The 13,865-nt window shown below is 40.1% G+C and overlaps 2 protein-coding genes across 3 annotated transcripts in view; both read right to left on the reverse strand.

The window, feature by feature from the left end:
* The window catches only part of LOC101568110 (cytochrome b5 reductase 4), a 78,152-nt gene extending 69,670 nt beyond the window's left edge, over positions 1-8,482 (reverse strand). For both annotated transcript variants that reach the window (XM_023712026.1, XM_004628251.2), the window contains exons 1-2: positions 8,252-8,482; positions 4,088-4,241 (exon numbers count right to left, since the gene is read on the reverse strand). In XM_023712026.1, the coding sequence (XP_023567794.1) occupies positions 4,088-4,241; positions 8,252-8,326 (229 nt within the window). In that variant the 5' untranslated portion in view covers positions 8,327-8,482. The remainder of the gene's footprint in view (positions 1-4,087; positions 4,242-8,251) is intronic.
* A 2,647-nt stretch (positions 8,483-11,129) lies between these two features.
* Ripply2 (ripply transcriptional repressor 2) overlaps positions 11,130-13,865 on the reverse strand; it is a 4,730-nt gene continuing 1,994 nt past the window's right edge. The window contains exon 2 of the mRNA XM_012514035.2: positions 11,130-11,277. Within this exon, the coding sequence (XP_012369489.1) occupies positions 11,130-11,277 (148 nt within the window). The remainder of the gene's footprint in view (positions 11,278-13,865) is intronic.

Genomic DNA, 13,865 nt, shown 5'->3' on the forward strand with positions numbered 1-13,865 from the left:
ATTTCAACCTCTCAAATCCTAGGATAACTTCCACCAGTAGGTATCATAAACAAAAGCACATTGGAGTCCTCAATAATTTTAAAAAGAGTAAGGGGGTCTTAAGACCAGAAAGTTTGAGAACCAATACAAGTGGTGTTTTTGCAATCAGATTAAAGCATATTTTTAGATTTTAAAATTTAAATGTATAATTCTAAAGCCCCATGCTATATTCATTCAGCAAATTTTCTTCAATAATTATCATGCATGTACCAAACAATCACTACAGTGTAATATTTTATTTCAATTAACCACTGTTCATCTTATTAGCTTCAAAATAATACACAGAAAAAGATGTTCACATGGTAAAAATATAGCATGCTTCACTGCATTCAAATGTACTGATAATTTTCTAAGTACTAAGACTACTTTGCCATCTTGTGTTCAGTAAAGAAACTGCATGTTGTTTTCATTATTTTATATCTACTGACTTTTATCTAGCTCTAACAATTGTTAAGAGGTATAAAAGTATGCAACTATAACTGGATTTTAATTCTAGTCTTCAGTTCCACTAAAGTATGCTTTGTACAGGCTGAAGTTTTGTTTTCATACATAAACACAATCATCCTAATAAACTAATTTTTTATCATCGTGAAAAGTCTTTTTTTCTTTTATCGCTGATGAAATTTTTTGGTAAAGCTTTATTTTATTTTATTTTTTAATGTAGTAAGGACGGGGTCTACAGAGTTTCACTACACAGATCAGACTCGTAGTGATCTTCCTGTTTTTAGCCTCCCAAGCGCTGGGATTACAGGCAGGCGCCACCACACCCAGTCTCATTCCCTGTCTCAGTGAGCCCCGGGGGCGGGGCCAGCATGGCAAGCCAGGGATCAAACCCTGGTCCCTGCATCTGCCTAAGCAGGCACTTTAATCTGCTGAGCTATCTGGTCAGCCCGCATAGAATTATTTTATAATATTCACCCTAAGAGTCAAATGCAGAAGACTGTAGATCTGTCCATATAGTAGACTAAACGAATCCAGATGAAGGCCTACTTGTCCTCCATGGGTCTAACTGGAGGCCTGGAGCCCAAGACAATATCTCACGTAAGCCTATTTCATGGATCTGCACTGGGAAGGCCCAAAGATCAGTGATGGAAACTAGAAAGTCTACACCAGCAGAATGAAGGCTCTGTGCCACCAGGCTGAGGATTGTGCACTGGAGCCAGGAAGTGAAGCTCTATGTAAGGACCAGAGCTCCCAACAAAGGGAATCTGAGCCATCCTCAGTGACAGAGGACCCAAGCTCCTCTGACTCTGAGACTAGCTGAGTTCATAGCAGGAAAACCAGCACAACAAGCTTCTCCAGGAGAATCACCAGTGTACCATCATCCCCTCCAGTTCTCCTTTTATGCTACTGGCAATAATCTTCAGGTGGGCCCTCCACACCCAGAACCACGACAATTCAGTTCAGCTGTGTTACGAGCTGACCATTAGTTAAAACCATACTATCTAAAAGCCAATTTGTTCATCAGAGGCCTTAAAGATGCACGAAGCTTAGATTCTAGGTAGCTGTGAAAGTCAAGAGTATGAAGATCTCAAATTCAATATTCCAATCAGTATAATCTCTGCCCTCTCTTCATATTCCACACAACCAAGTGAGAACATTCCTAAAGCCACCTGTGAAAAGTATAGAGTCATTCCCTGGAAAAGACAAACTGGAAACAAACTACATTCCAGAAAACAGAAACACAAGGAATAGGAGTTTTAAACCAAAAGCAAAAATCTACATGTCAAAACCTTAAGATCCACCCAACACCATCAGCCATTCCCCAAGTGAATCCCAGGCCATGCATTTGCAAATGACTGAAGGATTTTTCTTCACAGGAAAACATCAATCCAAGATTGATGGAAGCCATTGAGGGGGAAAAAAAAAACAAAAAACAAAATCCATACCACCCAATAAAGAAAGAGTAGAAAAAGGTAGAAAATAAGAAAAATCAAAACCAAAATTAGTACTTTCTTGAAAAAATTAAAAAAACTGATAAACTCCTGGCAAGAATAATCAAGGGAAAAATAAAACCAAACAATTAGCAATATCGGGATGAAAGAGAATACAGGGTACGTTACAAAATCTAAAATCATTCAAGACAATAAAGGAATATTGGAAACAACTTTATGCCAACATACTTGACAACTGAGAGGAAATAAATTCACTGAGAAAAAAGTATAATAATTGACACAGAAACAACAAAAAATATTTCTTCCCTTAAATATTTTCAATAAACTTTTGCACAAGCAATCTTAGTCACCAAACAATTGGCTGAAGTTTTTAAAGCACTATGTCATGTAAACAAAACATGCACAGGCTTGATTACGGGAGCAGGAGCCAGGTCTCCTCGGATCACAACAGGAGAGGCCTTTAAGCACTGAGATGGCCAAGCACCATGAATTGAGTGCTTAGTTCTCTCTGGGAGACCAATTCTGTAGGTGGCCCTTTTGAAGCAGGTGTGGGGCTCTCTTCTCAATGAAAGATTTACATTTTTGCACACTTGAACCTGTGATGAGTGCGGTCATACTGACTCCTTATATTTTCTTACCCTCAATGAAAGATTCAAAGTAGTTTCATTTTAACAGCACCAATCTATTCAGCAAACATACCCTCTTTAGATTCACCTTTACCTGTGCTTCTTTTTGAGCCAAAATGTAAGTTTTCCAAATTGTTCTGCTGGTTTTGCCCCCTTCTCACCATTAAGCTGGCTAAATGCAGCCAGCATTACCCATGCCACAGCTGAGAATTTAGGCCACCTTGAAATCTCCTCTGCCAGAGCAATTAATTGATATCCCTTAAACTTACTTAGCCTTCAGCAAAGTCTTAGGACACAGGCAAAAGGCAGACAAGTCCTTTGTCGGACTGTGATATTTACAGCTTCACTCCGATTCTCAACAGAGTCCCCATCTGAAATAACAAGAACTTGGCCTTTTCTATCCACATTCTTACAGACGTTCTGGTCTCCTGAGTTCTGACTAAAACCACCGATCTGTCTTTGCACATTGCAGTCTATGGATTCTCCAGCCTACAGCTTCAGACTTCTCTAAATTCCTCCAAAGAACAAATTTCAAAGTCTTCTGAGCCACACAATCAGGTACAGTCACAACAAGGACCTCACTTCTCTGATAGCAATTTTCTTTATTACTCCAATCACTGGAACAAAATACCCAACATCCACAACTTAAAGAAGAGCTTTAATTTGGTTCATAATTTCAAGTTTCAGTCCATAATTGCTGGCTTCCAAGGAGAAACCTCTTGATAGAAGCGCATGCCATAGCAAAGCCGCTCACTTCATGGCAGCCAGGAAACAGAGCACAGGGGAAGAGCAACTGGAAGGGTTCCACCCTCCAGAGGAGACATCCCAGAAGCTCACTCTCCAGCGGGCCCCACCTCCTAACAGCATCCACAGATATAAATAGGAGTGGATTAACCCACTGACAAGCATGGCACCCCATGACCCAATCATGCCTGCAAAAGTCTCCATCAAGTAAAGCAGGATTAACTTCTACAGTTACCTACTCCTGCCTCTCTACTTATTGCTTTCAACATTCCCATTTGTAATTTGGAATTGATAATTTCTTACAAACTACAAAAATCAGGAAAATAGTATTTCTAAGAAACATGCAGTAAGTAATAAACCTTGCTATAAATGAAAACTGAAAATTTGTGTTTAAGAATGGCTTTCTGGTCTGCTTTCATTTTTTTTCCAACAGAATTAAATTAAAGGTCCTGACAGAGAAAGTTCTACATAAACTGGGAGCTACCAAATACTCTATGACTTTGACATTAAATTGCCAGGCAGATATATTTTCTTTTAAAAACAATATAGTTCAGAGATGCTAAAAACTTTTTTCTTCTGAAGTTCATCAAAATGTAAACATCTATCTAAAGAAGAAGCCCTGGTCAAAGTTGTAACTATATTATTCATTCATCATCTAGTACAGGCACATTTTTAAATCTAATTCTGAATCCTACCATAAAATAGCATGACTGTGGGGTTACACGGCATTACACCTGAAAAGTCCAGACAAAAATTTAAGAACATTTAATGATTAAGACTTACCTCTTATACATATCCAACAGTCAGCTTTCTTGTTGTGTTTCTTAAGTTCTTCTTCAGTTACTTCAATTAGCCTGCCTTTTAATCCTGTTAGGTCTTTCCCACTTTTGGTCATTCGAATCCAATCCATAAGACTCCTGCCTTGTTTTAAAGGAACCTAAAATAATAAAAAAGAATTTAAAAGAATTTTAAGAATTAAATATAACTCTGTGTTACGTTCTTTTCGTCATGCTCTTTCTCTTCTGGCCATTTCATTATGTTTATTCCCATTTAAAAAAGATAGAACTCAAATCTATCAATTCTATAGATGCTCATTGCTCATGTCAAAATTCTTTTTCCTGTATTAGAATTATAAATGAGACATGTATTAAAAACCTGGGCAAACAGGTGGGACCCAGAAATTCCACTTCACAAAGTTTCACTAATAACAGCACCAGAATGTAACAGCAAAGTGCTAAATCTAAAGTCAGAAAACATGTCGTGGTCCTGGGTCTGTTACTAATTATGACCAAAATTTCTTCACTTTAAAAAGTCAAGTGGGTGATGGTACATGTAATCTAAGTACACTAGCAGGCTGAGACAGGAGAATCTCAAATTTAACCCCAGCCTGCTTTTTCCTGAGATTCTTCCATGCTGAGAGGGTCTCAGTTAACGCAGTCCCACTAGGCCCTCTTGGACTAAAAACTTGACATGGACTCCAAGTAATCGCTCATGCTTTGTGTCACAACAGTCACAAAATGTGACAGTTATTTCAACTACTATGTCTCAGTGATGACAAAAGTAATTATGACAGGTACCGGGAATGAGAAGGAATTTGGAAAGATCTGGAGAAGGGAGCTGGTGAAACAGCCCTAGAACGCAGTATGCCAGGCTTGATGGGAGATTCTCATCAGAACTCAGAACACCACAATGCTGACAGAAATGAAGCTGGTAATGACGAGGCTAAGGTTCGAGTATGGTATGAGGACTACACTGACAGCTGGACTCCAGGCCCTGTGTGTTATGCTTTGACAGAAAATTTGCCTATATTTTGCTCATGTCCTGAAATTCTGAAGAAGACTGAGATCAAGGGCTAATTAATCTGGCAAAGGAAATTTCAAAGCAGCCAAACATTAAAGTTGTGGCTAGTTTTTAGCAAGCTCTACACAATCAAGAGCAAACAGCACAGGAGAATGATTACAAAACTTTGAGTCTTGCTAGAGAGGTAGCTCCAGTAAATCTCAGGCTAGCAAAGATGCAGCACAGGAGTTCAATTGCTAAAAATATTAGCACTGGCCCCGGCATGGTGGCACATGCCTGTAATCCCAGCTCTCGGAAGGCTGAGGCAGGAGGATTGCTGAAGTCAGCCTATGCTACAAAGTGAGTTAAAAGCCAGCCTGAACTGCATGGTGAAACCCTGCCTCAAAGACAAAAATAAAAATTTAAAATAAAATACTAGCCTTAAAAACAAGTCAAGGACTGTGGAATAGGACAAAAGGAAAAATAGCTAAAGGGCATGTGAGGAACTAGCAAGGCCACTTTTTAAGGCTCAAAATTACAAAAGTAAAAGACTGCTTTGATAGAGGCCCCAGGGTACTCTGTCGAAGGGCTGCTAGGGAACTGACCCCCAAGATTTAGCTTCCTGTGCGCAGCCAGTCAGGCATCTGAGCAAGATGCAAAATGGCACAGCTTCTGCTCTCGCTGGTCAGAGATCTTTGGTTTTATGCCCATGAAGCATGTAAGAATTCCAGAATCGGACAGGCTTCCATCCAGATTTCAGAAGGCTGGAAGATTAGGCAGAGTGGCTGAGAGGGCAGATATGAAGGCAAGCTCAAAGTGCAGTAGAGATTCCATGATGTTCCAAAAGCCAGGAACATGAAACATCTGAGAAAAGCCCCAAGGACTGGGCAAAGAGAGCAGGAGAAAGCCCTGAGGGCTATGAGCACTGGCACCGCAATGGGCCAGGGCCACTCTCCCAGCACTTCAGATTTCACATCTCACCGCAATGTGCACAGGGTGCTCAACATGAAACTACAAGATTGAATATGTGCCCTGCTGGATTCTGGTCTGGCTTTACTACCATTCTCTGCTATCCCCATTTCTCTCTTTTGGACTGGGAATATTTATTCTGTACCTCTGTCTGTTGGAAATGTTTAATTTCCATTTCATTTGTACTAGCGCTGCCAGCTAAGAGTTTGTCTTAGGACTTCTCAGCAATGTCGAAACTCTGTACTATGAAAACTCTTACAGGGGGTCTAAATGCATTTTGTGTAAAGGGACTCACCAGTCTTTCAGGGACCAGGTTGGAATATTAGAACTCAAGTCTAGATGTCCCCTCAAAGCCTCTAGTGCTCACAGGCAGGGTTTGGGGAGGTGTTTGGATCATGGAGCCCACTATTCATCATCTGATGAGTCCACTGTTGAGTGTATGTAGCATTGAGAAGTGAAGCGTGCTCTAGTTGGGGGCATGGCCTGGAAGGGTGCAGCTCCTTCTCCTCCCTTCTCCTTCCTTCTGCTTCCCCACCACCCGGCCATGTGCCACTCCTAATCAGTCACAGCTCCAGCTGTGCTGTCCTGACCCAGACCCAGCTGACTGCCTCTAAGCAGCCAGAATAGGCGTTGTGTCAGGATGAAGATGGTAACTAAGGCACTTGCTATGTCAGGGAAAAGCTTGGGCTTGAAGCTACAAATTTTATCTCATGCGCTCTATCAGTATGGGATACTTTCTGTCACGTTATGGCACAGCAAGATCCTTGCCAGAGGTAGGGCCCTTGACTTTAGACTTCCCAGAGACTCAATTCTGACATCCCCCGTGGGACTCTGTGTCTTTGCCGCCATGTTGTCTCCCCTAGATGCTGAAAACATGGTTCACAATTTTAATGGAGAAGGGCTGCAACTCATATTCTAATTCTGGAAATGACACACATCCAATCAAGTATTGAGTTTAAGGGGGGAAAAAATCAGGAAAGAAAGGACAAGATTGAATGGTTGTATAGTAAGATACACAGAGCAGTAAGTGAAATGTCACAGAATTACATCAGAAGCCTGTGTGTCCTAAGGCAACATTTCTTAACATCACTTCCCTCTTCTGTGAACTGAATGATAAAATCTCCCATTTCATACGATTGTTGTGAAGGTTAAGCATGTAGTAAGTCTCAGTAATATTATAATCGGGGATATATATCTGGAAAACAAATAAAAATTACAGTTGCCTACACCTAAATTCTCTTCTAAGACCAGAACCCCAGATCAAGAAGAAAAAAATAAGAAAGTTGGTGAAGGTCCCAAATGATGCTAAGACTCAAAGAGTCCAGAAACAGAAAAAGGAGTGGCCGGAGTAGATGAAGTCTCCCAAACAAAACGAGAAGTGCTTACTGAAAAGAGAAAGCAGCAAATAACGGGACCAATTAGGATCCACGTTGTAGCGAACACAGAACAGTTTCTATTAAAATTTGCAAATATAAAATACATTTGCGTCCCACCTGTGCTAACAATAACTATTCCCAACAGATACTCAATAGTATATTGGCTTCGAAGTCAGCAACTACCACCCGTAGAAAAGGTCGCGCTGAAACAAATCAGGTACCAAGGAAAAGCAGTGTGACCTAGAGAGAAGTCCCTGTAAAGCTGACTGGCGCTTTTGGGCCTTTGTCTTCGCTTCGCCAAACTTGCCTAGCTCCACAAGTCCTCGCCCTCACAAGGTCGTCTTTTGCGGACACTTCTGATTCTCCCCTTCTGCCACGGAAGCCACATCGTCTGCAACTCCTGCAGACGGGGGAATAAAAGATCGAGACCTGGACAGGCTAAGGCAAGGAAGCTGAGAGACGAAGCGCCTACAAGACACGCTCGGGTCCTGTTCTGCTGAGCTGAACTGAATTAGCGCGGAAGGACTGAGCACACGGGACCCGACAGCGGGCAGGTGGGAGAGCCGCGAGAGGGGGGCGAGAGGGGGACGGGACGGGACGGGACGGGACGGGACGGGACGGGACGGGACGGGACGGGACGGGACGGGACGGGACGGGCTGGAGGCGGCGTGGGACACGACAGCGTCGCCGGCAAGGGCAGAACGAACGGAGACTTGAGAGCGGCCCGGAGGTGGGGGCAAGGACAGCAGGAAAGCATCCGCCGCGCCGAGCGCGATATCGGAGAGGAGGGCGCGGGGCGACGTTGGCGGCGCCGCCCACTTACCTTGCTACGCCCCCCGGAGGCCGCGCGCTGCTGAGAACTGGGGGCCGGAAAAGCCTGGGAAGGGACGTTTAGCATCTTAGGCCTCTCGTCCGAGCCTTGCCCGGAGCCCGGGGCCCGCTGCCCGCCCGGGACTCTCGGCAAGACCCCAATGGCCAGCACGCCCCGCGCCGGCTTGGAGGCCCGGGAGAGGCCAAGCCCCCGACCCACTTCCGGGGTCGCCAGGGGTGAGGTGCGTCATGACGCAGAACGTCGTGGGGCGGAGCCAACGGGACGCTGGGAACGCCGGTGGGGGGGAGGGGAGAAGCACGCATGCTCAGTGTGTTTGGGGGGTCCTGAACTTCAGCACTAGAAGACGGTGACAGCTACTTCGGAAAAGATCAAAGAGAAGCTGTTCCTTAGCCTTGGTGCTGATAGAACCTGATAATAAATTCTTCTACAGTCCTATTAATCGAGAAGACCAGTGTTTGTCAATCGACAAGAAGTACCATCACACTACGTGAAGTACAAACTGCAATAACGTTATAAAAATCTTATGATTTCTCTAAAATTATGTAAGGTACTAGGCTGTAGAGCAAAGGTATTTGCTGTATAATGCAAATAACCATTACAGGGGAATAAAAATTTTACCGTTAAACACCCCCAGGGATGACTGACAGATGAGTAAAAGATGTTCTAACCTCCTTGTGCACTAACTCAGTCATTCACAAATTCTTCCTCATCAATAACTTTCCAGCTTCGCTGAAACACTGGGAGTTGTGCACCGAGGGAGCTCTCTTCTGATTCTGGTGGTGAACAGCAGTGATTGAGGCAGACTTGGTTTTGATGCCGCCCCTGTACTTAGTAACTCAGCTGTCTTACACAACTTGGTCTCTCAAAGCTTCATTTCCGCATCTGTGTAATGGGCTTGGGTTGTAAGTAGGATCAAATGATATTTAATAGCTACATAGTAGTGTGCGGCTTATTATAGACAATAAATGGCACTGACTCTTTGTACTATTCCAAGGTACTAACAGGAGAAGCACAAATGCTATGCAAATAAACAACACTCCCTAACACTCAAGATCCATATTGGTGAACTGCTGGGAATTTTTTTTTCTTTCAGGTCCCCTAAGGAAAACACAGATTTTTTTTTTATATTTTTTCTTATTTTTTATTTTTTAATTTTTTTTTTTTTTTTTTTTTTTTTTTTTTTTGAGAGTAGAATCCAATAGATGTAGAAAGATTTCAGGAGAAAAACTTCTAAATAAGCCTTATCCTTTTTTTAAAATTAACTTTCCTGACTCCGGACACATTATTATGATTGGAAATTCATCACATCTATCTAGTCTTCAGCATGCTTGGAAATCAAGTATCTTTGCTGTGTTTTTAGAGTATATGGGAAATGTGAGATATTTTTGGTCATTCAAGCAGAAAGCATACCTTAGCTAGCTTGTTACCTCGGGTCTCAACTCTATCTATGATCTTTCTGGAATGTTATTACTTACATTGAACTTTTTCTTGTGAGAAGACTATTTATGAGCTAAACTCCATGACTGGAATTTACCATATTACCTTCACCTTATAAATTGTTCCTTTTCTTTCTCATTACATGAAGTATTTTTCTTCACGTCTTTAAGAAAAACTAGTCACTGAGAATTTATTTTCACTTTCCATTGGAAAAAATGCAAATATAAATATCAACAGCCAGAAACCAAAGCACAAAGAAAGTTGATAATGTTGGAGTATGGTTCATACCTACAAAATATCAGAGCTTCCTCTTGAACAAAAATTTAAAATATACTTTTGAAATACTGTCATTAGGCTCCAGTTTTTTAGATTCCATCTAAATAACTCCCCTGAATCAGTGTTTTAATTATAAAGATCCCTCACGTAATACAGTAAGTATTGAATACCCATGGTATTTACTACTAGATTTTAAAATAATAGGAAACAGTAAGAAAGAATTATTTCACTTACTATTTTTAATCTCTAAAATTTAAGAGCTCTAAAATGGATTTCCATTATCAATTATAATGATTTAAAGTATTTTTGACCATCTGCTAGCAGACACACAATAACAAATGAGTGATGAGGTAACAGATTTTTTTTTTCATTATCTAAGTTAAATAGTACAAGGGCCGGGGAGATAACTCAGTAGAATAAGCCCCTGCCTGGCAAGTGCAGGTTCCTGAGTTCAATTCTCAGTACCACAAAAAAAAAAAAAAAAAACTATGAGGGCCGGCCAAATAGCTCAGTGGATTAAAGCACCTGCAAGCAGGTGTAGGGACCAGGGTTTGACTTCCCGGACTGCTGTGCTGGTCCTGCCCCCAGGGTGCACTGAGATGGCAATTGAGACTGGGTGTGGTGGCAGGCACCTGTAATCCCAGCTCTTGGGAGGCTGTAAACAGGTGGATCAGTATGAGTCCAATCTAGTAGTCAGATCCTGAACATCCTGTAGACCCTTCCATAAAATACAATAAAAAATAAAAAATAAATACATAGTACAAATCTGTGTGGATAATTTTGTCTATAATTACAATATCCAAATGAGATCAATAGGAAAGTTCAGATGTTACAAGATCAAGTCTTAAAAATTAAACATTGTCATTCTTTGCAAAATTATGAAGATAAATTTGTAATTTAATGAAGAAACCAAGATTATCCTTTGTAAGACCCAACTACATAATTACAACATAATTAAGATATCCGTAAATGTCACCTATTTTAAATTTCAACACTGAATTCTAGTGTAGGGAGTTTTAAAAAGGTCAAACTACAATAGTAATTTCAAAATATTTCCTTTTATTAAAAACTTATATACAAATAAATTAATTTTTTTAATTATGATACATTTATACACTAAGTTCAAATCCTATAAGCTGTAAATATCAGAATTAGCTTAATTTTCACAGGTCAGCTCTTGAATTTCATCTTCACTATCAGAATCTTCATAAAATGAAATTGTGGCTTGAATTGGAAAATTTTTCAGAAGAGTTTCTGCTTCTTCATATAAGTAATCATAACATTTTGCTTTTGGCCATAATAGTCTAAAAGAAGCAGATAACATAGTATGTTTTATTTTTTCACGGTCAGAATCTTTTATCCTCATGAAAGGATCAAATTTCAAGTCTATTATGTATTTAACAACTTATTATGCATTACATACAGCCTTTATAGAGTTTAAAAATGCTACTGTCATAACTTCCATGGACTCTTTCTACCAAAGCATCAATAAATGTGTGATTATCTTAAATCTTTCTTTCTTTTTTTTTTTTTTTTTTTTTTGGCAGAACCAGGGATTGAACTCAGGCCCTTGCGCTTGCCAGGGAAGCGCTTATTCCACCAAGCCATCTCCCTGGCCCCTATTTTAAATCTTTATCCAATCTACAAATTAGATCAAATTCATAATATATCCTAAATAACTATAAGAGCAATGGTTAGCTGACTTCTGGCATTATGCATATACTTAGTCTTACAAAGCGTAAGAAAACATTCCCTCTTTCATGTTTCAAGTTTCTTTAGGAAAAATGAAATCCTCTTCTGTATTAAAAATTCTGATAAAGCCAGCCTTACAAAGATCATAAAATATTATGCACCCTAAACAAAGGCAAGTAGTTACCTATTGCCTTGCTTTGAACTCACAGATTTAAGTCTTGATTATAAATGTAGCCAATATAAGTTTAGAAATATTTGTCCACATCTTGTACAGCAATTAACCACTGGGAGGAATGTATGCAATGTGTTAGTTATTGAAATTGTCCTACCAATTTGATTTGAAACTGTCTCGTTGCTGTTTATCAATAAAATTATGGAAAAAAATATGCTAAAAGCAGTATTTTTCCTCTATTGCATAAAGTTGTCTTCAAATTGGTCCTTCAGATTACCAGATAGAAACATGCAAAATTGCAAAACAAATTATAAGAAATTTAAAAGGACAATAAAAAAGAGAGAAAAGTTTAAGCATTGGCCACTCCCCTCTGTAGACCAGGAAAAATCAGCAGTACAAGTATTGACACTGTCCTGCATACACACATGAACTTACCTTTCTCCCCCTCCCCCTTCTGTCCTTTTCCTCATCTAGTAGAAATCTTTTTGTTTGTTTCTGCATGCACAACTTGACATAGAAAGGCAAATGGTGACACCAATCTGGGTCCCATCTCTCTTCCTTTTCCCCCATTCAACCAAATGTGGAAGCACCACATTGGAATATTGAGAAATGATATGTTTCATACAAAAAATATGTCAGATAAGCATGATTACCTCAGAGTTTTAAAAATCTGACAAATACTAATATTGTCATTCCTATTTTTTATTCAAGGAAAAGAAGAGAGATAGGGCTGAATCTGCAGCTAAAGCGCAATCCTTTCAGTGTAGTGTCAGTAATCCCACATATACATGTAAATAAGAGATGCTTATAAGGAAAAGATATTATTTTCTGTATGTCCAACTTTAGAAAGAAAAACTAGACAATCAAGATTTTTAATGTTTCTAGTAAGAACACTTAGAAATTTTATAATTTGAACACTTAAGTAACTATTAATTATCCAATAAATATTGTAATACTTTCTCTTTTTTTATCTTTTGGCCAGTTCAGCCTACCCTGAGGGTGGGGCTGGCATGGCATGTGGTGCCAGGGATCAAACCGCGGTCCCCTGTGCCTGCCTAGGCTTGCCTAAGCAGGCGCTGTAGACTGCTGAGCTATCTCGCTGACCCTGTAATACTTCCTTATGCCAGTAATTCACAACTTGAAGATGAATACATTAAGTGCGCAACTCTCAAGAAGTTGTCAACTGAGTAAAAATATGAAATACAATATTAACAAGATAGAAATTAGCAATATATACAAGATAGAAATTTTTAAAAGCAAAATTAAGTGCAATTAAACTGTAACAGGAGTTAAGAAAGAAAGGAATTGCTTACAAAGTGATCGCTACTCCTAATAGGTAACCAGAACTGCCAAACGTAAGGACTGCTGTTTAGCTGACATCATCATTCTCTGCCCAGAATTTGTCACACTGCATCATTTTTATTTCAGCAACTCCATCCTTGTTGAGTTCTTCCCGGTTCCAACTCCTCTGTCTCCTTTCAGGACCTCTCATTCTCCACATCCTGGCTGGAGACTGACCTTCCCTCAAGACTTGATCGGGCAAGACCAATTCTGTCCTCCAGAGTGCCTAGGAGGACCTCACAGGCAAGATGCCCCTGATCCTTTACTCACCACTGACTCCCAAACTTATAAGATTTTAACTCTAGGCCCCTGACATATTATGCTGCTCTCTATCTGACATCTATATTCGGATGCTCCACAGGTATATTAAATATAACAAAGAGAAAACTATACTCAATGACTTGCTCCCCAAATGTGTTTTAAACCCTAATTTCCCTCTTTTGGGTACAGTACTCATGCATTCACAATCCACACACTTGGGAAATATTCGGAATTTTTCACTTCTTCACCTACTATACCTAATACGTTACAAAGCCTAATGATGCCTAAATATTTCCCGAATTTACTTCTTTCTATCATCCACTTACAGTGTCATAGGCTTTTCCCTAAACAATTGCAATAGTTTCCAATTTCACTTTGGTGTTCCAAGTCTGTATATCATTTCCCCAGTGCTTTTTCTTTTTTTTT

The sequence above is a fragment of the Octodon degus genome, unplaced genomic scaffold (assembly GCF_000260255.1).
Source record: "Octodon degus isolate 3935 unplaced genomic scaffold, OctDeg1.0 scaffold00022, whole genome shotgun sequence".
Classification (NCBI taxonomy): domain Eukaryota; kingdom Metazoa; phylum Chordata; class Mammalia; order Rodentia; family Octodontidae; genus Octodon; species Octodon degus.